This window comes from Hylobates moloch, unplaced genomic scaffold, assembly GCF_009828535.3.
Source record: "Hylobates moloch isolate HMO894 unplaced genomic scaffold, HMol_V3 SCAFFOLD_13, whole genome shotgun sequence".
Classification (NCBI taxonomy): domain Eukaryota; kingdom Metazoa; phylum Chordata; class Mammalia; order Primates; family Hylobatidae; genus Hylobates; species Hylobates moloch.
In genome coordinates this window covers 105062355-105089765 of record NW_026652288.1, presented here as the reverse complement: position 1 = coordinate 105089765, position 27411 = coordinate 105062355, and the positions used below count along the sequence as shown (strand labels likewise).

General features: G+C 56.5%; 1 protein-coding gene and 1 long non-coding RNA gene across 2 annotated transcripts; one reads left to right on the top strand and one right to left on the bottom strand.

Annotated features, from left to right (window-relative positions):
- Positions 1–601: 601 nt before the first annotated feature.
- On the top strand, positions 602–27295 carry MELTF (melanotransferrin). The gene is made up of 16 exons (XM_032171965.2): positions 602–818; positions 2563–2717; positions 3692–3791; positions 5969–6151; positions 7331–7487; positions 9005–9072; positions 13149–13336; positions 14066–14246; positions 14919–15070; positions 19878–19974; positions 20850–21044; positions 21700–21856; positions 21941–22008; positions 23931–24118; positions 26489–26687; positions 27152–27295. Exons 1-16 carry the CDS (start codon positions 770–772, stop codon positions 27229–27231), a joined length of 2217 nt encoding a protein of 738 aa, XP_032027856.1. The 5' UTR covers positions 602–769; the 3' UTR covers positions 27232–27295.
- LOC131381034 (uncharacterized) lies at positions 25860–27144 on the bottom strand. Its single transcript, XR_009209448.1, has 3 exons — positions 26618–27144; positions 26384–26491; positions 25860–26101 (listed from the first exon to the last, which is right to left on the bottom strand). It is a non-coding gene; the product is annotated as an uncharacterized LOC131381034 (long non-coding RNA).
- Positions 27296–27411: the final 116 nt, after the last annotated feature.

The following is a 27411-nucleotide window of genomic DNA, read 5'->3' as shown; positions in this document are numbered from 1 at the left end:
GAGCACTTGCACGTTCCAGGGTGATGCTCACGCTGCTGGCCTAGGGGACCACACCGAGAACCACTGTCCTAGGAATATGGCCACCCACCCTTTCCTCCCTCCCCTTCTCCGCCTGTTTCTCCTTTTCTGCTTCCTCCAATTCCTCTCTGGTCCTCTTCTCACCTTCCGATCAGCTGGCTCTGCCACTGACTGGATGGCAAGTCACCTCCCGTCTCTAGGCCCGAGGAGAGGCAGTCAGCTAGGCCGCGATGCCCCTGCCCAGCTGCTCCCTCGCCAGGGCGGTCGGCCTGGGCTCCTGTCTGTGTGGCTAGACCCCCCGTGCAGCAGGTGTGTTGCGAGGATTAGATGACCTTCCAACCACCCTCCAGCCCCGCCTCTGGGATTCTGACCTCTTCTTCCTCCCACGTCTGAACTTTTCTCTCTCCTGTTAGACATGGTATTTGGAGTCTGTCTAGGACAAGAGGAGGGGAGGATACCCCGGAATGCGGGGCAGGTGTTTGAGGGGAAGAGTCCGGAACAGCAGCGCCCGGGCCCGAGCGCGAGGCCGGGTCTCCAGCAGGGGGCGCGCCGGGTCAGCCCAGGTGTGGAGTCCGGGGATGGCGGGAGGTGACCTGGGCCCCAGGGGCGTGGATTCCGCCCAGGGACTCCCGGCCGCACTTAAGGAGCTCGGGCCAGCGTGGGGAGGCAGCAGGGAGGAAGCCCGGCTGCTGCTGACTTCCTGGGATCTGGACCCGGACCCAGCCCGGCCCCAGCCAGCCCCGACGGCGCCATGCGGGGTCCGAGCCGGGCCCTGTGGCTGCTCCTGGCTCTGCGCACCGGTGAGGCCCGGCTGTGAGAGCCGAAGGCGGGCGGGGGTCCTGGGGCGCCGCAGCGCGGCTGAGCAGGTCTGGGGGCTGCAGATGTGCCTGAGCCTGCGTCTCCGGGGGAGTGCGCCAGGGGAGACGGGGGCTCGGGGTCGAGTGAGGACGGCGGAGGGAACTAGCACGGAAGCGCCGACGGGGATGTCTGGAAGGCTTCTTGGAGGAGGCGGCCTTGAAAACGTGAGGCTTCCGACGCTCCAAGGAGAAGCGCGGGCTGAGGCGTGGTAGGGAGGCCTTGGAGCGTGGAGAGGAGCATCCAGAGGGCCGCACCCCTCGTGAGGCGCGCAGGAGCTCAGGAAGACTTTGGGGGGCCAGAGCAGCTCTTTCTCCCGAGCCCCCGCGGGAGAAGATTCAGAGGGACTGACCAGGAGGGGCGCGGAGTCCGCCCGCGGGGGGCCTCGCACATGCAGGGATGGAGGTGGGGATGGAGGCCGGGTCCCCTCGCGTCGGCGCCCCAGGGAGTCGAGGCCCAGGATGGTGGGACGCGAGGCGGGACCTCGGGGAGCGGCTCGCGGGGATCGTGGGCGGCGACCCGCCGAGGGGATGGAGTTCATGGCACCGCTGTGGCCGCAGGCGACGCACTCATCAATGCAGATGACGAAGCCACCCTTCCCCCCCCCCCACCCCGCCCCGTCTGAACTTTGCAGTTTCCCGCCTGGCTGGTGGGGGGCTTGGAGCGCTGCGGAGGGGAGGGCAGTTCGACTTTCCAGGGCGCCGCCGGGAGTGGGGAGGGGAGGGCTGTGGAGGAAGCTTCAGTCTCGGCCCTTGGGCTGGTGGGGCTGCCACGGGAGGGTGACCTGGTTTCCGGGGGAGTCATGCGTTTCCCTCCAGCACAGGCCTCTCTCTGGCAGTGCTGGCTGGGGCAGGGTGAATGGCAGAGGAGCTCAGGCCTGAAAGTCATCAGCCCCAAGGGGCTCCAGCACCCCTTCCTCTGGGCCCCTAGCCTGGGAGCTCTCGGGGACTCTGACCCGGTCAGATCCTGAGGCATAAGCAGAAGTCCACTGAGGATCTGGGTGTCTCAGGCTCTCTACAAGGGTTTATTTTCAACACAGAAGGTGGGGTTTTCATCTGCTCTCTCAGAAGATGAAGCAGGCTGAGAGAGGCTTGAACCTACCCTGAGGGGTCCTCAGCCTCCGCTCTGTGCCTGCCGTCTTCCCTTGGCAGGGCCTGGCACTGTGCCCACCGAGGGCGGGTTTGCAGCCAGCATAATCGCAGACACTCCCCAAGGGTGCAGGGCTCCTGGAGGGCGGCCCACCCACAGCCCCCTCACCTCACTTTCCTGTCCCAGTTCATGAGGAAGGCCCAGGGACACTGCTGGGTGAGGGAACCCACACGAGCACCCTCTTCGGGAGGCCTGGAGAGGGGAAGAAGCTTCCACTTCCAGGGCCTGCCGAGACTCCCCAGCCAGTGCTCCCACCAGGTGGGGGAAGCTGAGAAGCGACCTGTAGACCCTCCCACTCCTCCGGGTTCTGAGCCATTCCATTTGCCAGCAGCCGTGCCCCTGGTCAGAGAGGCCCTGAGCACAGGAATACCAGCCCTTCCCCTGTCTCTGCACCTAGTGCCTCCGTGAGAGGGCAGGGCTGCCCTAGAGGACTGGCTGTCCAGGCGAATGGGCTCACACAGAACTGCTGGAGCCACCCTCCATGGTGGGCCGGGGCTGGGCATGGCGGGGGAGCCGGGCCTCACAGTCCCCTGCCCGCAGTGCTCGGTGGCATGGAGGTGCGGTGGTGCACCACCTCGGACCCAGAGCAGCACAAGTGCAGCAACATGAGCAAGGCCTTCCGGGAAGCGGGCATCCAGCCCTCCCTCCTCTGCGTCCAGGGCACCTCGGCCGACCACTGCATCCAGCTCATCGCGGTGAGTCCTCTCCCTTCCACCCTGCCAGACAAGAGGGCTCTGACTCACGAGGGAGCACACAACAGCCTCATTCACTGGGAAAGGGGCCGACCTCGCCCTGCCAGGCCCGGCTGATAGGATCTCCCGAGTCTCCGTGGCGACAAGGCCATGTTGCCTCCCGCCGGGCCCAGGCCAGGAGGTGGGAGCCTCAGGAGGACCCACTGCTGCTCAGAGGGGCGCCAGCAAGGAAAGGCGCTTGCCAAGGGGGCGCAGACGGTGGTGACCCCTCAGTGGCCGCAGGCAGCTACTTGCTCATTTTGCCATGGGGCTTTCCAGAATAGGGCTTGTGTGGTTTCTGGGGAAGGAGGAGCAGGGGCTGGACTCCCAGGTGGGTGAGTATGGGGTAGGAGAGCAGGTCTGCTGAGACCTGCTAAATGACACTGACAATCCTCAGAGGCACCACCGGAGAGTGGCGTCCCTCCTGGGTGGGTGCAGAGAAAGCTGGCTTTTCATTCCAGCTCTGCCCCCAATATGCCCCCAAGACCTAATCCAATCACAGGCCCACACTGGGGCCAAGGCTGTGGGTCAGGCTCCATATGAGGGCAGAAACCCCAAGCATAGACCATCATAGAGAAAAAAAGCTAGAAAACCTAGGGTAGCGGTGGAGGCACGAGGTGGAGGGATAGAAAGCGAGGGAGACTCACTTTTCACTGCGCGCTATTTTCTACTATGTGATTTTTTTACTATGATATCTGAGTCCTGCAAAATCAATGATTAGTATTTTTTTTAATAACATTATTAGGAAAACAAGGTGAATTCTTGGTCTGGGAAAGGGGGAGAGCCCTGGGCCCTGGTTGGGCTCCTGGGACAGATGAGAAGGACGGCTCATCCCTCCGGGGCTTGGGGTGGGGCCCCAGGCCATCTGGTAGGTGCCCCAAGTTCTTTGCTGGGCAGGCCGGCTGGGCCAGGCTTGGCTGAGCCATGTTTCCTTGCAGGCCCAGGAGGCTGACGCCATCACTCTGGATGGAGGAGCCATCTATGAGGCGGGAAAGGAGCACGGCCTGAAGCCCGTGGTGGGCGAAGTGTACGACCAAGGTAGGAGGGTGCAGTGGGAGGAGAGAGGACAGCCTGCGCTGGAAGTCAGCTCTCCAGGCTGCCCTTGCTGGGCCTGGCCTGAGCTGGCCATCAGCCCTGTCCACAGGGCAGTCCTGGAGTCCCAGCCAGACGAACGCCCTAAGTCTCTCTCAAATTCCCCAGGGACAGGAGCTCCGGGGACACAGAGAGCTGCCCCAAGTCTGCTCTTCCCCGCAGGGAGCCCCGCAGCCCCCTAGCCTGTGCCCACTCAGCTCTTACTGCGGGCTGCCCCAGACCTGCTGTGGTGCTGGGCATGGTGCTGCGCGTGTAACTGCCGTGGGTGAGCAAGGCGTCCTTCATGCCGAGCCACCTGCACACTCCGGGCCTCCCTTCAGAAGCCCGGCTCTCGGTAGGGAGGTGCTGCCTGGCAGCGGCACAGTTCCACAGCCCCAGCGCTTCCCCTTCCCATGACCTCTGTGACCTTGGCCAACCTCCACTTCCCCGACTGTAAAATGGGGATGGTAACACCTGCGCTGTCACCCAGACTAAATGAGCCGGGCCGTGTGCCCACCTGACATGTGGTATGTGCTGGAAACTGTGAGTTCCTTTGCCCAGTCCCCGCATCACACACGAGACCTGCCTCCAGCTCAGCCGGCTCCTGTGTCTCCCCTGCCACCTCTGCTTGGCCGGCGCCTGGCCTCCATCACAGTCCAGCACAACTGTCACCTCCTCCAAGGTGCTCCCTGAGCCCCTCCTTCCCTGGAGCTCCCTGAGCCCCTCCCTCCCTGGAGCAGGGCCTCTGTTGCCTGCACCCCCATGGCCTCTGCAAGCCTCTGCCTGCTCAGTCTCATTAGTCCCCAGAGGAGGGTCCAGTCTTCCCCTGTGTCTACCCTCTGGAACTCCACACAGCATCTCGCTTGGAGAAAGCACTGGCTGGTTCCTTGTTGAATTAATGACCATCAAATGACACACGGCACAGTCCAACCCTGCACACCCATCAGCCACAAACAGCTCTGCCTCTGAGGCCCCGCGCGCCTCTTCCTCTTTAATTAACTCGACACCTCACCTGAGCACCTGCTGCCCGCTGGTCATGAGCATGCAGCAGTAAACGAGACCTTCCTGCCCTCACAGAGCAGAGAGTAAACAAACACCCAAAACAATACAGTGACACACGTTGGGGGTGCTGTGAGGAAAAGGAAAGGGTAGGACAGAGAAAACGGGGGTTGCGAGGAACCCCACTGAAATAGAGCAGGCAGGACGGTGCTCTGCGGAGGTGACGGGTAAGCTGAGCCCGGCAACGATCTCAGGCGGTCCAGAGGATTGGTAAGAAACAAGGTGGGTGAGTCAGAGGATGGTACCAGACGGAGCTTCTTAGGTTGGCGGGGGCCAGACCCTGGTGTGCAAGAAGTAACACTGGCTTTATGTTCTAGAACTCCACTTCATTCTGATATGGCCTCCCACACCACCGGGCAGTTTGTGCATGCGTGCACGCCTGCGTGTGTGCGCTCGTGCGATGGCAGTTCCTATAGCTGAGTCATCTGTGGTTTGCCTGAACGGCCCCTTGGAGCCACCTTGGCGCAGGGGAACGTTTTGCAGGGCTGCAGAGCCCTGGCCCCACCACACGCACCCTGCAGCATTCAGGGTGGTGAGTGACTTGGGACCACATTGCTAGTTCTGTCTGTCTCTGCCTCTGTCTCACTCTCCTTCAGCCCCAGGAAATCGCCGCCCCTCATCTGGGGAAGCCCCTCCTCGGCTCCCCAGCTCCTCCCAGACACCCTTCTTCCCATGACCCTGATACCATTCCCCCAAACCCTCTAAGTTCTCCTAGGGGCCTAGGCTTTTGGAAAGCAAGGACTTGCTGGCTTCTTCTGCTTTCTGTCCCGCTAAATAACTCCCCTGGTGTGAGCAAATGTGGACCCAGCTAGGCACCAGCTGCTTGGGAAGGAAGAGGGGGAAATCAATGAATACATCAATATCTCAGGATCGTATCTACCTCAAGAGGCTAGAGGGCAGGGTCTCTTAATACATGTAGATGAAGCCCACTTGCTCTCTTGGTAACAAGAACGCTACGCACACATCCATGTGTACAGCCATGCTCCGTGCACACACCTCTCCCACAGCCGGCCCAGGCAGGGTGCTGGTGCAGCCTCTCTTGAGGCCTCTCCCTGCTGCCCTCACCCACTCCCCTCCCCTCCTAGAGGTCGGTACCTCCTATTACGCCGTGGCTGTGGTCAAGAGGAGCTCCCGTGTGACCATGGACACCCTGAAAGGCGTGAAGTCCTGCCACACGGGCATCAATCGCACAGTGGGCTGGAACGTGCCCGTGGGCTACCTGGTGGAGAGCGGCCGCCTCTCGGTGATGGGCTGCGATGTACTCAAAGGTGAGGGCTTTGGGCTGGGCAGGAGGGTCCCCAGGCCTTCCCCTCCTTTCCTTGGCCCACGCTCGTCCCTTCACTGGGTAGCCTCCCTCCAGCCTCGCCACCACTCTTCATCCCTGGAAGGCGCAGCAGCCCCCACTCCATGCCTCCCCCGCCTCCACTCTGCCGCCAGCCCTGCGCACTGGCACCGCCGCTTGACTTCCTGCTCGCTTGGACCCTGAGGGGACGCTTCTCGCTCACCCGTCATGGTGTCCCACATGGCACAGCCAGGCACAGGCCAAGCCCATGAGCGGGAAGCAGTGAATCTCCCAGGAATGCTTCCCACGGGTATAGACCCGGCACAGGTCACTGTGTCTAGAAATGTGTCCTCAGCTTTGCAGGACCAGAAATGCTATTTTTTCAGGACCCAAACAAGGTGCTGACTTGCACCCAGAAAGCTCCCAAGTCAGCCGTGTAAACCCACGAGAGCCTGGAAGCCTCACCCTCTCAGCTGGTGGCCAGGTGTGGGTAGCTCGCCAGGCACTTGGCATATTTATTAAATATCTACTCCTCCGGGAGGTCACAAAAAGCAAACCAGGAAGAGGGCTTCCTGGAAAAGCTCAGTCTGGCTGGTGATGAGCGCGGCCCGACTGGCTCGGGTGCCGGCAGCAGGGCCTCCTCGCGCGGCACAGGATAAATACTCGTGAGTTTTGGTGCCAGCAGGGCCGGAAGAACCATGCAGGGCAGCCCACCCTGACCTCGTGCCCCGTGAGGCCGGCCGCCGGGCGTTTGCCTCCCTCCCTGTGCTGTGAGAAGGGTTGTCCACCAGTGAATGATCTTCAGTAATTCTTTATTTCCCCTCCGTCATCAATCACACTTGGCTGAGCTGGAAATGAAACCCACAGTGAGAAGATCCTCTAGCTGATGCTTCGTTATCCTGCGTGGTCATTTAGGAGGAAATTTTTAGTTCCCCCGAACCACTTTTAAATGACAGTCGCTCCCAATGCTCACTGCTGCCTTGGTGGACCCGGTTTGGGAGTTACTGATCGGGTCCACTCCCCGGTTTTGCTCAGACTGAAGCTGGAAGGTGGAACCATTCTCAGCAGAGTCCAGATGGGAGCCCGGGCCCCCTGCTGACCCTGGGGGCTTGGCTTGGCTCTGAAGAAAGTTCTGCTGAGTGACCTCTCTACCTCCTTCCCACAGCTGTCAGCGACTATTTTGGGGGCAGCTGCGTCCCGGGGGCAGGAGAGACCGGTTACTCTGAGTCCCTCTGTCGCCTCTGCAGGGGTGACAGCTCTGGGGAAGGGGTGTGTGACAAGAGCCCCAGGGAGAGATACTACGACTACAGCGGGGCCTTCCGGTGAGCGGGGTGGGGGCAGGGAGGGGCCGGGCCGGGCAGGCAGGAGCTGAGTCCGCAGGCGGCAGGCAGAGGCACTTAAGGCCACAGATGCTGGGGAAAACACCTTTGCCCAGAGAGGGCCGTGGAGGGGAAGTGGTGGTGTTGGCTGCATTCTCATCAAAGCACCCTTTATATAGTTCTGTGCCCTGGTTAGTTTAAAAACATCCAGCTGGAATACGCCAAACTGGATTTGCTCATAAAATCAACATGTTTGGTATATTTAGTGAGGTGAGGGCTCAGAGAGAAGAAAATGGAAAAAACAGCCTTTTGGCCACTCCCATGTCCCCATTCTCAGACCAGCAGGGACAGGGGGTCGGGGGAGTGTGTCTTGACACCTGGGGCCAGCCTGTCTCTGCTGCTGGTTGCGGCTGGCACCTTGGGTAATCCTTCCGTGGATGCAAGAGAGTCTAACAGCTTGTGGTCCAATTCCATCTGCCTGCAGAGGAGGAAACGTGCTCAGCAGGATTGGAAAGGAAGCTTCTCGGGCCCCTCTAGCTACCTCACGTTTCCACCTGGAGCGGGGAAGCCTGCTGGTGCCCCACGCTCCAGATGTGATCTGAGTGGATGCAGTTTTTGGCACAGAGAGAAGAAAGAGTCCTCAGCACCCCGGAGCGGGAGAGCCTTGCCCTCCACTGCCCCGTGTGCTTGGCCATGCACACATTCTCTCTGACTCTCTCAGAGCCTCAGAGCCCTCTCCTGATGTCGCCCTCCCCGACCTGCTCTAATCCCTGTGTATTTTCTGCCCGTGGGGACCCAAGCAGCCCCTTTGCCCAGCAGGTCTAACCTGCCTCCAACACTGGGCAGTGACATCAGCAGAACATGTAAAAGGCAATGGTCCCTCCCACTGAGGATTCTGTGGCATGGCATGAAAAGGCCTTCTAGTCCAATCCCCTGCCTCAGGACAGAATGCTCTTCAAAACACCCTGAAAATTAGCCCAGCATAGTGGCACACACCTGTCATCCCAGCTACTTTGGAGGCAGAGGCAGGATGATCACTTGAGCCCAAGAGGTCAGAGCTGCCGTGAGCTATGATTGCACCACTGCACTCCAGCCTGGGCGACACAGTGAGACCCTGTCTCTAAAAACAAAACAACAAAAACAAACACACAGAAAACCGACGCCCTGAGAGTCACGGCTGCTGACACTGTAATAGCAGCTGCCCTGGGAGTGCCTTCTCCCTACAGGCCTGAGCTAGGCTGGTGAGGGTCTATACTGGATTATAAGGAGCCTCTCATCCTCAGAGCAGCCCTGTGGGAGCTGCTTTCCCACCCCCCTTTACAGATGATAGGGGCTAGGAAGGGGCCACAGCTTGGCAAAGCCACACAGCCAACCAGCCAGGGAGCTGGAACCCAGACCACATGACTGGAAAGCCCATGCCCATCGTGGCCACCCCTACAGCCCAAGCCAGGCCTCCAGAGGTGGAAGATGGGCAGGGGCAGAGGCTCAGCCCATCCAGACCCACAGCTTCTCCTCCGCAGGTGCCTGGCGGAAGGGGCAGGGGACGTGGCCTTTGTGAAGCACAGCACGGTACTGGAGAACACAGATGGTGAGTGGGGGAGGGGCACGGGCCCAGAGGAGCAGGGAGTCAGGCCAGGCCGGCCTGGGGCAGGGACCCTAGATGGCAGAGTTTGGATCAAACGCCCTAGTGCAGTGCTGCTCTGAGTCTCTGGGTGACCTTGGACAAGTCCCACAATCTCTGAGCCTCAGCACTCCCAACCGCAAAAGAGCAGAGGCAGGTGTCACCAGTGGAGTGCCCACTGCCCACAGGGCAGGAGAAGGGGGTCAGCGAGCAGCTCTGCTCTGCTCTGATTGGAATATAGCATTGGGTTCTGGTTCCACCTGAAGATGAGGGGCTGATTTTTTAAGCAATTTGCAAACCCCTGCACTGGATCTCACCTACCAGCCCTTCCTGGCATTTTTCTCCTCTTGCCTGGAGAATTTGTCCCTCATCCCTGGGAAGATTTAAGATACAGGTTGGTGTTGGGGTTGGGCGCGGTGGCTCAAGCTTGTAATCCCGGCACTTTGGGAGGCCGAGGTGGGCCGATCACGAGGTCAGGAGATGAGACCATCCTGGCCAACATGGTGAAATCCTATCTCTACTAAAATACAAAAAACTAGCCAAGCGTGGTGGTGGGTGCCTCAAATCCCAGCTACTCAGGAGGCTGAGGCAGGGGAGTTGCTTGAACCCAGGAGGCGGAGATTGCAGTGAGCCAAGATCATGCCACTGCACTCCAGCCTGGTGACAGAGTGAGACTCCGTCTAAAAAAAAACAACAACAACAAAAAAACAAAGATTGGTGTTATATATTGAGCCATCGTGTCATTTAAGTTTTTTAATTTTGAAAGAACTGAGCTTTGGAAAACTTACAAGAATAACTCAAAGAGCTCCCTTCTATTCTTCACCCAAATTCTAGCTGTTTAGCATTTTTCCACATTTGATTGTGTGTGTGTGTGTGCGTGTGTGTTCTGACCCATTTGAGAGTACATTTACCTATGTCATACCCCTTGAATACTTTAGTATGTATCTCCTAAGACAAGGAGGTGTGTACCTAGCCACAGTAATCAAAATCAGGACATGCAACTTTGATACAATCCTGTTATCCAATCTATAGCCGATATTGCAGATTCACTCACCGTCCCAGTTCTGTCCTTCATACCCATTTCTTTCAGACCAGGACCTAAACTCTTACCATGCATGGGGTTTAGTTGTTAGATCGCTTTAGTTTCCTTTATCTTGGAACCGTTTCTCAGTCTTTGTTTTTTATGACACTGGCATTTTGAAGCATCAGGCCAGTTATTTTATAGAATGTCCCTCAATTTAGATTTGCCTGAAGATCGTTCCTCTTTTTAAATTGAGATATAATTTACATGCAGCAAAATTTGTTCTTTTTGAAGGACAGTTCTATGAGTTTTGCCAAATACGTACAGTTGTATAACCACCAGCACAATCGAGATCTTGATGGGGCAGACCCTTCAGGCCAGGAGTTCCTCAGGCCCCTGCTAGTTATCCCCCTGCACCTGCCAGCAAGCAGCAAACACACTGTTCTGCCTGCAGTTTTGCCTCTCCCAGGATGTCTGATGATTGGGGTTTTTTTTTAAATCATTGTCATTCTTTGCTGTTATTAATCATTGCCTTTTAAATCAGAAAGTCCATCATGAAGGCAAACGTGGTCTGAGAAGGAGGAAAACGAGTGCCCTGCACACGAGGAAGCACGTAGGACGATGCGCTCTAGTGCTGGGCAAGCCTGGAAATGGGCTCCTGTTCACAGGCCCCAAGACGAGTCCGACAAAGGAGAATTCGGAAAACGGGCAAAGAGTAGGGATATGTTGGGATAAAAATCAGCTCTTTCAAACTTGGGGGTTTTTTTTGAAATGGGGGTCTCACCATGTTGCCCAGGCTGGTCTCAAACCCCCAGCCTCAATTGACCCTCGCATCTCAGCCTCCTGAGTAGCTGGGATTACAGGCATGCACCTGGCAGCTTTTTCAAAGTTTTGATGGTAATCTAAGGCAATCTAAGGAAGTAATTTTTTAAGTGACTTTATACAAAAAGATTGGTAAGAGCAAAGGGGTAGAAGTGGCATAAATGTCTAAAGCAGGGAAGTGACAGGACTTTCACTGTTCTTGGCTGAGGAGAAGCGGGAGTGGCTGATGGAAGCACCTAAATGATGCATTTGTCTGAAGACAAATGATGCCCCAGAGCTCTAACCAAAGGTTTTGCAGCAGCCGAAAAACAGAAAAGTTGGGAAGCGGGGGTAGAACTGCACTGAATCATTAAGAGTGCTGTAAACTACCACGTGGCCATTAAAAATGACCTTTGTGGAGTTTTCCTAAACTATCACTCTGGTGTGGGTTTTTGGTTTTGTTTTAAAATAGCTTTGCAGTGAAAGCTTTCATGACCATACAAATTGTCTTTTTTCTTCCTATTTCCTTGTAGAGGTTTTTTTCCTCCTTGTCTTAAAGTCATAAAAATATTGTTATGTGGGACCATCTGTGGTTTAATTATAGTCCTTAATATTCATCTTCTCAGTATCCCTGTTTGGTGTTAATAGTTACTTTTGCCAATTTTCTTTTCTATTGAGAAACAAATGAATTTATGGAAAGTTTCCAATACTGTGGAAAAATACTCTACCAAATAGGATGCAAAATTGCCTGTCAACTATGTCCTTAACTAGGTTAAAAGTGGTCAAAAAGAGGTTGGGCGTGGTGGCTCACGCCTGTAATCCCAGCACTTCGGGAGGCCGAGGCTGGCAGAACACGAGGTGAGGAGTTCGAGACCAGCCTGGCCAACATGGTGAAACCCCATCTCTACTAAAAATACAAAAATTAGCCAGGCATGGTGGCGCGCACCTGTAATCTGAGCTACTCGGGAGGCTGAGGCAGAAGACTCACTTGAACCTGGGAGGCGGAGGTTGCAGTGAGCCAAGATTGTGCCACTGCACTCCAGCCTGAGTGACAGAGCAAGACTCCGTCTCAAAAAAAGAAAAAAAGCCGGGTGCAGTGGCTCACGCCTGTAATCCCAGCACTTTGGGAGGCCGAGGTGGGTGGATCACGAGGTCAGGAGATTGAGACCATCCTGGCTAACACAGTGAAACCCCGTCTCTACTAAAAAAAATACAAAAAATTAGTTGGGCATGGCGGCGGGCGCCTGTGGTCCCAGCTACTTGGGAGGCTGAGGCAGGAGAATGGTGTGAACCCGGGAGGCGGAGGTTGCAGTGAGCCAAGATCGAGCCACTGCACTCCAGCCTGGGCGACAGAGCGAGACTCCATCTCAAAAAAAAAATGGGGGGGGTGGGGTCAAAAGACAGGAAATAAAATAGAAAAAAACAACTTGAAAGAAATATGAATAGTTGCAGTTACGGGAGTTTCCCCTTCCTCTCTAGCCCCAGGGTGGGTAAATTCCTTCGGGGTTTGTTTCCACCGTGGCCCCTGCTCCGGGAGCCCGGTCCCCTGCCCCCTGCTCAGAGCCAAACGCAGTGCCTCATGGCAGCCGCGAGCTCATCCTAGACTCTTGGTACATCTCTCTCACCCAAAGCCTTTTTTTTTTTTGAGACAGAATCTCACTCTGTCCCCCAGGCTGGAGTGCAGTGGCGCCATCTCGGCTCACTGCAAGCTGCGCCTCCCGGGTTCACGCCATTCTCCTGCCTCAGCCTCCCGAGTAGCTGGGACTACAGGCGCCCGCCACCATGCCCGGCTAATTTTTTGTATTTTTAGTAGAGACGGGGTTTCACCGTGTTAGCCAGGATGGTCTCGATCTCCTGACCTCGTGATCCGCCCGCCTCAGCCTCCCAAAGTGCTGGGATTACAGGCGTGAGCCACCGCGCCAGCAAGCCTTTCTTATTTTCTGACTCTTTTTATCTTGATTTCTAAGTATTGTATTACTGTCAGATACCTCCATTCACTTCAGCAATAGAAATTGGTGAGGGCTAGAAAATGACAGTAACGAGATAGAGTCTGTGTAGGTACCTGGAGTTGGGTGCTGCCACCAAGCTCTGCCACCTTCTGAATGCTGAGTTCCCATGTCCATGACACCCAGCCACCCCCAGATTCCCTCTCCTGGGCCTTCCCCGCCACCCGCCCCAACCCCTTTCGGAGCTGGCTCAGCCCAGGCTTCCTGCTTCCCAGGGAAGACACTTCCCTCCTGGGGCCAGGCCCTGCTGTCACAGGACTTCGAGCTACTGTGCCGGGATGGCAGCCAGGCCGACGTCACCGAGTGGAGGCAGTGCCATCTGGCCCGGGTGCCTGCTCACGCCGTGGTGGTCCGGGCCGACACAGATGGGGGCCTCATCTTCCGGCTGCTCAATGAGGGCCAGGTGGGCTCAGGGTCCCCCAATCCCCCTGCACAGCTTCCCGGATGGTGCCTTGGGGTCGCTCAGCAGGGTGGGACCAGGAGGGGCAGGACCCAGAGACTGTCCTTGGGACAGACCCCAGCATCGGGCCAGGTCAGAGTGAGGAACCAACTGTGCTGGCTGGCCAGGAGGAGGGCTGGCCAGGGGAGGGGGGCCCAGAGGAGGGGGACCCAGGGACTCAGGCACCCTCAGAAGAAGCTCCTGATACTTGTGTCTCTGAGAGCTAAAACCAAAACATATGTGCAAACAAACCAAGTAACAAAACCAACGCCTTTCAAAGCACACCATTAATTACATGTGGCGAATAAGGTTTGGCTAAAACCGCTGCTTATGACAGCAATAGACTTCTGACTGCTGGTGCCCCAGGCTCAGTTAGTTTTGCCCCATCCAGGCTGCTACCACCAGCCCCACGGCGTGTCCTCAGGACTGTCCCACCCCTGGCCACGGTCATGTGTCCAAACAGCTGAGCGTGAGGAGGCCAAATGAAATCAGAGCAGACCCAGAACTGGCAGGGCCCAGGGGAAGGAGGCAGCGGATCAGGAGAGGCGCCGCAGAAGAGGGAGGCCTCACCTGGCCCTCAGAGTGGGTGCCTGGTCTGAGGTCAGGGAAGAAGGAGGTAGGGGCCAAAGTGGGAGGGAAGGATATGGCCTGTCAGCACCCTCACCACCCTGTACCACACTCCTTGACACACAGCGTCTGTTCAGCCACGAGGGCAGCAGCTTCCAGATGTTCAGCTCCGAGGCCTATGGCCAGAAGGATCTGCTCTTCAAGGACTCCACCTTGGAGCTCGTGCCCATCGCCACGCAGACCTACGAGGCGTGGCTGGGCCCCGAGTACCTGCACGCCATGAAGGGTCTGCTCTGTGACCCCAACCGTAAGTCCGCCTGTCCCGACTGCTGCCAGCTCCAGCCCAGCTCAACCTCGGGCATGGCCAGGCTCTCTGGGAAAGTGGCCGGGGGAAGACACTCAGCAGGGAGGACTCTGCGGGAACCTGTCATTTCCACTCCTCTGCCCCTGGGGCTTTGGGGAGGAAGCATCTCTTCAGCTGTATGGCCTGTTGTACCTCAGAAGCCCCACCCGGCCACAGCGGGGTAGGATCCAGACCATCAGAATCTGTCTTGGGAAGGGTCCCCTCGCCCCTCCATCCACAGCCATGGCGTCCTGTCAGTTCTTCTACAGCCTCTTGCTCCTACTCCCCGCCTCTATCCCGTGGCTACAGCCCTGGCGCAGGCGCTGTCTTTCGCCTGGACTATTGCAGTAGTCTACAAGTGAGCTTCTTGCCTTTAGCCCCCCGGCCCCATATATCCTCCACCTCCAGCCAGGGAAATGGGTGCCACACACTGAGTTAGATACACGACAGCCATGGTCTTCCTCAGGCCTCACACTTGCCCCTTTTCTGTATGAGGAAGTGGGATCCGATGGTTAAATAACTTATCCCAGCCACTCAGCTGACAGGAGAAAGGCCCAGAAATTCCCTTGGGTCTGACTCCAAGCTCTTCCGTGGCGGTACTGGCCTGGCAGTGACCGCTTGCTTGCCCCACCCCAGGGCTGCCCCCCTTCCTGCGCTGGTGTGTGCTCTCCACTCCTGAGATCCAGAAGTGTGGAGACATGGCCGTGGCCTTCGGCCGGCAGCGACTCAAGCCGGAGATCCAGTGCGTGTCAGCCAAGTCCCCCCAGCACTGCATGGAGCAGATCCAGGTGGGGTCACACAGGTGCAGCGTGGGCCAGGTGGGCGGGTGGTGGCAGTGCCTGGGCGGTTCTTACTACCCACGCCCCCTGCTGCCTGGGGAACAGAAGAGTGTCTACTGCAACAAGCCCACAGGGACAGGCAGGGAGGAGCGACCACCAGGCCGGCACCCACCCCAGGGGACAGGCAGATGGGGTGAGTCCCCTGGAGAGCCTGGGAGCTCCTCGCTGAGCAGGGGCGCCAGGAGCAGAAGGAGCGCTGGCCCAGCTGGGCACTGACGCCCTGTAGCCTGGGGCAAGCCCCTTCCCCTTTCTGAATCTCAGCCTTCCCTTGTGCAATAGAGAGTGGGCGTGGATCATTGTTCAACTTTTTCTTTTTTCCTGATTTTTCTAAATAGACAAATAATAATTGTGCATATTCATGAGATACATACTGATGTTTCGATACGTAAAATACATGGTGATGGGAGCAGGGTAATCAGCACACTATCATCTCAAACATTGCTCATTTCTCTGCGTGGAGAACATGCAGTATGGTCCTACCTGTTTGAAACTATGTATTATTGTTAACTCCAGTCATCCTACAGTCTATAGAACACTGGAGCTTATTCCTCCTATCTCTCCCAGCTGGGTGCATTGGCTCACACCTATAATCCCAGCACTTTGGGAGGCCGAGGTGGGTGGATCTCTTGAGGTTAGGAGTTCAAGACCAGCCTGGCCAACATGGTGAAACCCTGTTTCTACTAAAAGTACAAAAAAATTAGCCGGGCATGGTGGCACACAGCTGTAATCCCAGCTACTCAGGAGGCTGAGGCAGGAGAATCGCTTGGACCCGGGAGGTGGAGGTTGCAGTGAGCCGAGATCACACCATTGCACTCCAGCCTGGGCGACAAGAGCGAGACTCTGTCTCAAAAAAAAAAAAAAAAAAAAAAAAACTCTCCCTATTCCTCCCTTCCCCTACCCTTCCCAGTCTCCAGTATCCTCTGTTCTACTTTTTACTTCTGTGAGATCAACTTTTTTTAGCTTCCACATATGAGTGGAACATATGGTGTTTAACTTTCTGTGCCTGGCTCATTTCACATAACACGCTGTCCTCCAGTTCCGTCCGTGTTGCTGCCAATGACAGGATTTCATTCTTTTTTATGGCTAAATAGTATTCCACGGTGCATGCCAATGACATTTTCTCTATCCATCCTCTGTTGTTGGACACCTGGGTTGATTCCATATCCTGGCTATGGTGACCAGTGCTGCGATAAACATGGGGTGCAGGCATCCCTTCCACAGGCTGATTTCCTTGCCTCTGGACAGATTCCCAGTGGTGGGATTGCTGGACCATATGGTATTAAATAGTTTGATTTGTAGTTTGTGGAGGGCCTTCCACACTGTTTTCTATAGCGGCTGTCCGGGTTTATATCCCCACCAACGGGTGTAAGAGTTTCCTTTATGCTGCATCCTCACTAGCATTTGTTATTTTTCTTTTTCTTTTCTTTTTTTTTTTTTGAGACGGAGTCTTGCTCTGTCACCCAGGCTGGAGTGCAGTGGCGCAATCTCGGCTCACTGCAAGCTCCGCTTCCGGGGTTCACGCCATTCTCCTGCCTCAGCCTCTCCGAGTAGCTGGGACTACAGGCGCCCGCCACCACGCCGGCTAATTTTTTGTATTTTTAGTAGAGACGGGGTTTCACCGTGGTCTCGATCTCCTGACCTCGTGATCCGCCCGCCTCGGCCTCCCAAAGTGCTGGGATTACAAGCGTGAGCCACCGCGCCCGGCCAGCATTTGTTATTTTTTATCTTTTTGATAACAGCCATCCTAACTGGGGTGAGCTGATACCTCCCCGTGGCTTTGATTTGCTTTTCCCCGATGCTTAGTGGTGCCTGCTGGCATTTTGTGTGTCTTCTTTTGAGAAACGTCTGTTCTGATCATTTGCCCATTTTTAAGTTGGATGGTTTTCTGCTGTTGAGATGTTTCCATTGCATGTATATTCTGGATATTAATCCCCTGTTTGATGAGTAGTTTGCAAATGTTCTCTCATTACGTGGGCTGTCTTCATTTCACTCTGTCGATTGTTTTCTTTGCTGTGCAGAAACTTTTTTGTTTGATACAATTCCATTTGCCTATTATTGCTTTTGTTGCCTATGCTTTCAAGGTCTTTTCATAAAATCTTTTCTCAGACCAATGTCCTGAAGCGTTTTGCCTATATTCTCTTCAGCAATTTTATTGTCTTGGGCTCTGCATTTAGGCCCCTCATCCATTTTGAGTTGGTCCCTGCGCAGGGTGAGGGGTAGTTTAGGGCCCCGTTCATTCTGCACTTGGACATTCAGCTTCTTCCCAGCAGCATCCACCGAAGAAGAGATCACTCTTTTCCCAAAGAGGTTCTTGGAACCTTTGTCAAAAATCAGCTGGCTGTAAAACTGCGGGTTAATTTCTGGGTTCTCTATTCTGTATCATTGGTCTATATGTCCGTTTCTATGCCTCTATCTTTGTTCTTTTTGCTTAGGATTGCTTTGGCTATTCCAGGTCACTTGTGGTTCCATACAAAGTTTAGGATTGTTTTTTCTAATTCTGTAAAGAATGTCATTGGAATTCTCATAGGAAAGTTCAGCATTTTTGACAGCACCGTGCACTCAGAATACATTTTGCACTGATCACAATCTAGTGCACGAAAACTTTTCTTTCAGATATAAATTTAAAAATGTATGTCCTTTATATACAGAGATATGACACAAACGGTACCCGCTATTTCCTAATGTATTCTATTCTAATCCTTTTTTTCCTGACACTTGTCATGACCCATTCAATTGATTTGGCCCCCATGAATAGGCTCACCGTCCGCAGCTAGAAGCACTGGCCTGATTTCTCGTGCCTGTTCACCTCTTTCCTGGTTCGCTTCTCTGCCTGGGGACTAACGCCAGATGCAGGGGAGGCCCCAGAGGCCCTGCAGTCAGGGAGGACTGCTGTGGTCACGGGTATCCAGCCTCGGCCCAGAGCCCCGGCTGTCAGCCCCTGGGTGTCCACACTCCCCAGTTTTTGTTTTCAGAGCAAGTAGGTGGGGCCTGCTCAGGGGGTCCCCAAGCACAGGGCCTTCAGCAGTGCCAGCTCTGCCCAGGCCAGGGAACCACATCGACCGGAAGGCCACAAGGAGGACACCGGGCAAGAATACAGGGTGAGAGGCCTATGACAGTGACATTGCGCAAGCTGACACTCCCTGTATGCCCCGCACAGTGAGGGCCACTGTGTGGATCATCTCATGTAACCCTCACAACAGCCCTGGCGGTTGTTGTGACCATCAACCCCACTTTTGGGTCTGGAACTGGGGAGAGAGAGGCTGGGGAAGTTACTTGCCCAAAGTCACCAGCCAGGATGTGCTGTATGAGCTTCCCCACACCGCGTTGCCTGAGCCAGGCCACAGCCCTGTCTCCACACTTCTGGATCTCGGGAGTGGAGACCACCCCAGCATCAGGCCAAGGAGTGCCCAGGCCCGAGGCGAGGGTGTTCCAGGAGCTTCCGCAGGCCGATGGAAGCCTGTCCTTGTGCAGAGCTGAGTGCAACTGTGTGTGACAGTGACAGAGGAGCCTCCACCGGAACTGTGGAAAGGGCTCGGGCTCGGTGGGAAGGGTCTTTATTTCCTAACGCCTGGCAGGCTGCCCTATTGTTCCAAGAGTGCCAGAGTAGGGAGAGGTGCAGGGAGGGAGGTTTCAGCTCCCTCTGAGTGACAGCCTCCTCTCAGTCTGGGCTCACAGAGGGCCAGGGGGCTGCCCTGGGGCCTGCGGGAAGAGGAGAGACTTCAGGGGCTCCTCAGAACCCCAGCAAAGGGCTCAAAGACCCTCAGTTCTAGCTTCTGAGGTTCTCAGACAGGAGTCCAGTGTGGCTGTAACACCCATTCCTGCCCTGCCAGTTACCCAGGGAAGGGACCATCAGCCAGAAGGGCCCTGGGCTGCGGTGCAGGGTCTGTGTCCTGCCCAACAGCACAATAGGAAGGGAGAGGTCTGAGCGGTGGACAAAGGGCCCTGAGTGGGGCACCCTCCTGGCCCGAAATATCAATGCCACTGCCTGTTATTCCACTGCCATCACTTCATGCCTCTTCAGGAATGGTGTGGGACGCCTTCCTGGGGCACAGGTGTCCCCACTCTCCTCCACTGTCATCCCCTTCCCTTGAGGTTAATCACACTGCTGTGGCTTTGTTACCATTTAGCCCCTTGGTGGGGTCCTGGGGCCACCTGTCAAGAGGCTTCCGAATAGACAAGTAGGGTGGGTGCAGGTGACGTGGAGGACCCAGGAGTGTCCTGGGAAGAAGGCACTGGACCCTCCCACTGCCTCCGCAGGGAGAGCTCCATCCCTCAGCCCTGGAGCCTCCTCCCCAGGCCCTGAGACTGCCATCGTTTCAGATCCGGTCATTCTTCCATCTGCACACGCATTTAACAGGCAGGCATTGCACCACACGGTGTGCTGGTCCTTGGCCAGGTGCCGGAGAGGCGGTGCCCGGCTGTCGGGGGGCTGGCAGGGCACAGGGAGGCCCATGCCGAGCATGAGGGTAGGGATAGCGCTTGCTTTGCTCAGAGCACAGGGGCACAGGGGACCCTGGGTGGCCACACACAAGAGTGCTGCGTGGGTGTTTCTGCTCCTGGCCAGGCGTCTTCACAAGGAGAGGAAGGGGCAGACTGCCAGGATGGGGTGCTCCCCACCCACATTCCCCAGGGGAAGGAAGCCTAAGGCCACAAACCCCAAGAGACCAGGCCCTGCCGCCTCCACAGGCACAGGACCCCGACATCCAGAGCCATCCTGGGCTCACCCCAGCCCAGTGGCTTCTTCTGTTCCCTTCAGGCTGGGCACGTCGACGCTGTGACCCTGAGTGGCGAGGACATTTACACGGCGGGGAAGACGTACGGCCTGGTTCCCGCAGCCGGGGAGCACTATGCCCGTGAGTGCAGGGCCTGCCGCCTGGCCTCAGCCAGGAGGTGGGGATATTTCTATAAATGTAAAAAAGTGCCCCCCTCAGCCGTTTTCAGAAGCTCCATGCCTCTCTCCTGGACATAGTGGCTGCCTGTCACCAGGCCTGCCCCAGGCCTCAGTTTCTCCAACTATTCAACAAACGTCTCTAAGGGGCTGGCAAACTTTCTGTAAAGGATTGGAGGATAAATACTTGAGGCTTTGCAGACGACAGACAGTCTCTCTTTCAATAACCCTTTCAAAATCTAAAAACTCTTCTTAGCTTACAACCCAGGCCATACAGGAGCAGGCCTCGTGCTTTGCCATCTTGGACCACTGGGGCCTCCTCAGCCTCTTCTGGCCCTAACCAGCCATGGAAAGTGGCCCTTCAGAGTCCCCCTGTCAGCTCATTTGCACCTTCTCAGGGGCCTGGGCGGGGGCTTTGGCCTCTGTCCTCTTACTGGTGACCTCAGCGGCCTGGGTCCCTTCCACCTGGGTGTGAGCAATCTCTGGGCTGTGGGAAAATGCTTCTGCAGCCTCAGCTGCGCCTCCACTTTCCTCCTGGGAAGTGAGAAAAATACCACCTGGGTTTAAGGAAAGGAAGAAGCCCCCGTGGGGAAGGACTGCTGGGGCCAGAGGAAGACAAGGCCGGAAAGTGGAGGCGAGAGGCTGCTTCTCACCGGGGACGCAGGAGGGGCCTCTGCTGGGCCGGCTCTCGGAACACCCCGGCCTCAGGCCTGGGCACTCTTCGGCCTGCATAGCTCAGGCAAAGAGACAGGAAGGAGTGTGGGTTTGAAGGAAGGACCCCCCAGGCACTTGCCCGGGCTCTCAGATGAGGGCCCCTCGCGTGAATCCCTCTCTCCCCAGCGGAAGACAGCAGCAACTCGTACTACGTGGTGGCCGTGGTGAGGCGGGACAGCTCTCACGCCTTCACCTTGGATGAGCTTCGGGGCAAGCGCTCCTGCCACGCCGGTTTTGGCAGCGCTGCAGGCTGGGATATCCCCGTGGGCGCCCTCATTCGGAGAGGCTTCATCCAGCCCAAGGACTGCGACGTCCTCACAGGTACCCCCTTTTTAGGAACACAGACTGGGGAAGCCTTCTCTGGGGTTAGCTAGGGACCCGCAGCCTGTTGGGGAGGTGACCTTGTTGGAAGGTGGCCAGGCTTCTGCATATGTGCCCGGGTATCTCCACAAGCTGGGGACAGAAGCACCCACCATATGCCATACATGAAGCCCTTCCCATGTGTTAGATCACACAACATTCATGGAAACTGGCAAGATCCTTGGGCTGACAGGCCACACACCTCTGTCCTGGCTGTTAACTCAGAAAACATACAAGCACTTTTTTTCTAACCACTGACACAAGCACACAGAGGGCACTAGGGTTGGCAGCTCCCACTCCCAGACAGCTGGACAGCTGCTCTGATTGGAACAAAATAGTGAGGTAGTGAGACGCTTGTCCCTGAGGGAGTTCAAGCGAAGGCTGGGTGATGTTCGGTGATGGAGTTGCTGCATCTAGACAACCTCTGCACCTCTGCATTCCCCGCGCTGAGATCCTCCAGGAGACACTCCACTCAGAGCTGAGGGGAGCTGAGCAGACAGGTGGCCTTACAGTGTAGGGCCAGGTGGGTGGGCAGACCTGGGGGGAGCGGCCCGCCCAGCTCCCTGCCACGCTTTCCGCTGCTGGCCCCTCATCATTGCCCTTCCCTTCACCCCAGCGGTGAGCGAGTTCTTCAATGCCAGCTGCGTGCCCGTGAACAACCCCAAGAACTACCCCTCCTTGCTGTGTGCGCTGTGCGTGGGGGACGAGCAGGGCCGCAACAAGTGTGTGGGCAACAGCCAGGAGCGGTACTACGGCTACAGCGGCGCCTTCAGGTACCCGGTTGGCCTGGCGGTCTGGGGCTGTGTGCGGAGGCTGGGACCCTCCTGCCGACGCCTGCCCTGCCCTCTGTGTGGCAGGTGCCTGGTGGAGAATGCGGGTGACGTTGCCTTCGTCAGGCACACAACCGTCTTTGACAACACAAATGGTAGGTGGGGGCCAGAGCAGGGCCAAAGGTAGGTCGGGGGGACTGTTCCCATCCTCAGCACAGTCCACACACCATGCTGGGTTGGGGCCAAACAGCAGCTCAGAGAGGCTGAGTCTGGAAGGCTGTGCCCCCTGGGAAGCTGGGAGCCCCAGGGGTCACAGGGTAAGAACAGACCTCAGACCACACATCCAGGGGTGCTGGATACATGACGGTCTTTACTGGTCTGGAATTCAAGTCCCTAATCCACCGAAACGGTAGAAACTCAATCCCAGTCGATTTGGAAAGACCCCCTTCTGGGGGTACTTATGTAGCGCCACGCTGTGTGGTGGGAGTGGCATGAGCCTCTCCACAGCGTCTTGAGTTCAATCGGTGTCTGGTCTGTGTTCCTGGGCAGGTCACTTTCTCATGCAAGGAAATCTGTCTGCAGCCCCCAAGCCACACCGAGGCAGGGCGCGCCCAACACACCCCACAGGCGGTTGCTTCCTGGAGTCACCATCCTGGGCTCCACCTGGGATAAAGAGCTCAGGAGCGCTCTGCTCCGGGACCCCCGTGCATACATGGTCCTACCAGAGCACACACTCCCCCAGCTTGTATCACTTCCCCTTCTTCTTGTTCTCCGTGAAGGAATCTGTGTCCGTTTTGAAGACCGGAGGCTGTTTTCCTCTAACGCCAAAGGCTTGTACGGTCTGCATACCCTGCCTACACCCCAGGCTTTGATACCACAATTCTGGAGGCCCAGTCTTCTCCACTCACTCCCAACATGTCTCCTCCTGGAGACTCAGCCCAGAAAGGCACAGCTGTGGCCCGGTGGGGAGGGGACTGGACAATGGGAAGCAAGACATGCAGGGAAAAAAAAAAACGAAAATGAAAACATCAGTTAGTATTTCAAAACTTGGATCTTGCCTCCTATGGGGGTCACCAAGGCAGTAGGACCATTTGCCCCAGCAGAGCTAGGGAGGGTTCCAGGCCCTGAACCCTTCCTGTTACCACAGCCCAGCTCCCCTGCCCAGCCCCCTACCAAGAACACGTGAAACCCTCCCCCAGGGAGGGGCCGTGTGCTCCTGCATGAGCCCAGCGGGCCTGCCTGGTCCCAGGTCTGTGCATGGCATGGTCTGGGATGGGGTCAGGGGAGGTGGGCAGGTGCTGGAGAGGCCTTGGAAGGTTCACTTGCAGTGAGTCACCCGCCTCCCAGGGCCGCTCCTTTCCCTTTTGTCTTTAGCTCTCCTCAAGGCCCACCTGGATTTCCTGGAAATGGGAGGAGGATGGATACTAAGAATGCACAGAGACACGAAAATGTGATTCCTGCGGGCAGCATTTTCTCAGGCAGCCCTGGGAACGCCTGCTTTAGAATCACTGGGATGCTGGTTTAACGTGCAGATTCTTGAGCCTGATCTGAGACCTTCTGAATGAGATTCATTGCAAGCAAGGACCCTTGAGGCTGCCTTCTGCATCCACAAGTGATGCTATACCCTGTTCCATTTGAGAACTTCAGCCCTTAGGGGCAATCACCCACCACCTTCAGGGAGCCACCCCACCCTCAGACTTGAGGATGTAACACATAGATGGGGTTCTCTGCCTGGGAGTCATTAACAGCCTCAGTTTCCTCACCTGTAAAATGGGGACAACACCACCTGCCCTGCATTACTGTTGTGGGGATCAGGCAACACGTGTAAAGTGCTTGTCACATAGTAGGTACTCACTACTCCCTGCTAATGGCAGCTCCTGCTAATGGCATTAACACAGCTGGGTTCTTTCACCGCGGTAACACAGCAGAGCACGTGGAGAATGGAGAGGGTTGGGGAGCTGGCCAGATGTTGCCACCTCCCTGTAGTGAAGGCCTTGGGGTCCCAGGATAGCAGCTTCTCTTTACACTTCCCCCCACTCCCCGAACGTCCCCACACACACTGCTTTACCCCCCTCAGGCCACAATTCCGAGCCCTGGGCTGCTGAGCTCAGGTCAGAGGACTATGAACTGCTGTGTCCCAACGGGGCCCGAGCCGAGGTGTCCCAGTTTGCAGCCTGCAACCTGGCACAGATACCACCCCACGCCGTGATGGTCCGGCCAGACACCAACATCTTCATCGTGTATGGACTGCTGGACAAGGCCCAGGTGAGCCAGGGCGGGGCTGCCTCATTGAGGGGTGTGCAGCAGAGGTAAGCTGAGCCCCTGGGAGGCCTCAGTCTACCTGGAGCAGACCTCTGGAGAAACTGAGGAAGCCCGGGGGAAATTCTGTGATTTTCACTTACGCAAGGACGTCCCTTCAGAAACTGTCCCCTCTGCCTCCTGCATCGTTGATTTTCCCTTCTCAGTCAGACCATTCTCACCAACGTGAAACATGCTGTGGTTTCTGCCATCCTTAAAGAACAAACTAACCTCTTGGTCTCACATTCACCCTCTTGCAGCTGTAATCCTGCTCCTTTTTTTTTTTTTTTTTTGGAGACGGAGTCTCGCTCTATCACCCAGGCTGGAGTGCAGTGGCGCGATCTCGGCTCACTGCAAGCTCTGCCTCCGGGGTTCATGCCATTCTCCTGCCTCAGCCTCCTGAGTAGCTGGGACTACAGGCACCCGCCACCGCACCCGGCTAATTTTTTCTATTTTTTAGTAGAGATGGAGTTTCACCGTGTTAGCCAGGATGGTCTCGATCTCCTGACCTCGTGATCCGCCCACCTCGGCCTCCCAAAGTGCTGAGCTACTGTGCCCGGCCAATCCTGCTCCCTTTCAAAGCAAAATTCCTCCAGAGTGGTCTGCTGTGGAGTTAACAAGTCCTCTCCTCTGGCCTCTCTTAAGGATGGAGACTACCCCAGACAGGCTCCAACCAGGGCCCCGAAGCTGTTCTTGTCAAGGTCACAGTGACCCATGATGCTAAACCCAGTGGCCATTTCTCAGTCTTCGTTTTACTTGACCTCTCAGCAGCACTGGCCACAGCTCTCCCTCCTCCTGGAAACACCTTCCCCTGCAGCTGCCCAGGTCCTCAGCCCTGCCTGGCTGTCCTCTCACTCTCTGGCCACTCCTCAGTCTTCTCTGCTGATTCCTCCTCATCTCCCTGACCTGTTAGCCCTAGGATTCAGTTCTCAGCCCTCTTCCCTGTCTACAGCTTACCCTTGATCTCATCTAATCCCATGTCATCAAATACCATCTATATACAGATGGCTTCTAAATTTACATCTTCAGACCTCAGTCTCAAACTTGCATATTTAACTACATACGTGACATTTTGACTTGTGTTTCTAACAGTCATCTCAAATGGATCAAGTCCAAAGTTGGACTCCCATCCCTCCTTCAGTCTTCCCCATTTCAATTAAGAGCAACTTTAGCTTTTCCATTTCCTCAGGAGTCATTTTTGACTCCAGTCTTCCTCTCATGCTCTATAGCTGATCTATCAGCAAATCCCATTGGTTGTGCTTTCAAAATATACCTAGAATTTAAACCCAGGTTGTCTCACAATGGAGCCACTGGTTTCTAACCACTCCCCCTCCCCTGACTTATGCTGAAATTGCCTTCTCCACACCCACCAGCACCACAGAACTGCAGAGCTGGCTGGCTCACCAGGCCTGTTCCTAAACTTTGACATTGGGAAATGATGCATGTTCCTTCCTGTCATCTTCCCCACAGAACCCCTCTATCCCAGGAGGGCTTTACTCCGGGTCCCTGGGTTTCCCTAGGGGGTTGCTAAGTCCTCTGAAGTAATGTGGGAGAAGAATCCTGGGTGGATGTGCATTTTTCTGGGGAGAAGGCTGACAGCTTTCATCAGACCTTCAGGAGGATCTGCGAGTCCCTCCAAAAAGACTGAGAGCCACCTGACTCCTTGGTTCCTCCTTGATCAGTACTTAACACCTCACATAGACATTCATGCATGTTCTCCAGATGTCCTTTATTTATATTTGTATTCATAAGTTCTCATACTACTTCTGGTCTTTTTAGTAGCTCTTTTAGGGCTGTAGCCACATTCCAGTGATTCTGAGCAGGGTGGAGAGGAGTGCAGCATCCCTGGGCGGGTGGGTCAGTGAAGACACGCCCAGCTCACCCGATATTCTGTGACTGGTTGCAGAACACAAGTCCCTCTCGAAATTGTTTAGGTTTGTGGGGAGATATCTGTAAGATAGAGTGAGACAGCCTTATGGAAAAGGCCAAGAAATGCTGAGCAGGCCTAGCAGAACACTCAGGAATCCCACCCACACGATCGTTTCTGGGTCTTTCTTCCTGGACATCTCAGGCCTCAGGCCTGCATCCAGGAGCTGGAGCACCACAGTGCTTCTGAACGCCTCTTCCAGTGGCACATGCGGGCCCAGTGTCCCCACACTGGCTTGGGTGACAGAGGCCAATCAGTTGTCAAGCTTATGACTTCCATTCAGAGTCGTGGGGCCCTGAAATTACTTGCTCTTTGGGTCACTGTATGTAAAGCAATTTGCAGCAAGCGGCACCGGGCGGGTGACCCTGCCTGAGCCCAGTGAGAAGCAGGTCTGCTTGCGGTGCTTCCAGGACCTGTTTGGAGACGACCACAATAAGAATGGGTTCAAAATGTTCGACTCCTCCAACTATCATGGCCAAGACCTGCTTTTCACGGATGCCACCGTCCGGGCGGTGCCTGTCGGAGAGAAAACCACCTACCGCGACTGGCTGGGGCTGGACTACGTGGCGGCGCTGGAAGGGATGTTGTCTCAGCAGTGCTCGGGCGCAGGTAGGACAGGCCCGCCCTGCCGCCTCCCCTAGTGCCATTCAGACCCCTTCACCCCAGAACCTTGAGGGAGCGGGGTGGGGGCTGCGGGTCTGGGGAGGCGGGTGGAGGTCCGTTCACAGCAGTGCAGGTGGGGTGTCCCGGGAGGATTTTGGCCAGGAGGCTGCGGGCCAGGAGGGCAGGAGCCCGGCAGGTCTCCCAGACGGACCTGGGTAATGAGTGTAAATGCTCAAAACGGCGGTGAGGGGAGGATCTGGGGCCACGGCAGAAACATGCATGTGGCGCCTCTCTGGAAAGAATGAACATGCAAAGGCAGCAGGGGAAAGGAGCTTTGCAATCGAGCAGAAAGAGGGAGGCTGGGGCGAGTTCGGTCCCGAAAGATCCTCCCACCCCCACCCCAGAGTTGGTGCCTGAGGCGGCCACCGCGGCCCGGGCTTCGGGGCCTGACCCGCCACGTTCGTCCCCAGCAGCCCCGGCGCCCGGGGCGCCCCTGCTCCCGCTGCTGCTGCCCGCCCTCGCCGCCCGCCTGCTCCCGCCCGCCCTCTGAGCCCCGCCGCCCCGCCGGAGCCCGCGCCCTCGGAGACCCGCCGCGCCCCAGAGCTCCCGGAGCTGCGATTCCCGCCTGGGGAGTTTCCGCGGCGGCTTCGCGCTGGAATCCAGAAGGAAGCTCGGGAAGGCCGGGCCCGGCGCGGGCGGGAACAGGCGCCTCCCCGGGAGCCCTGCCGCC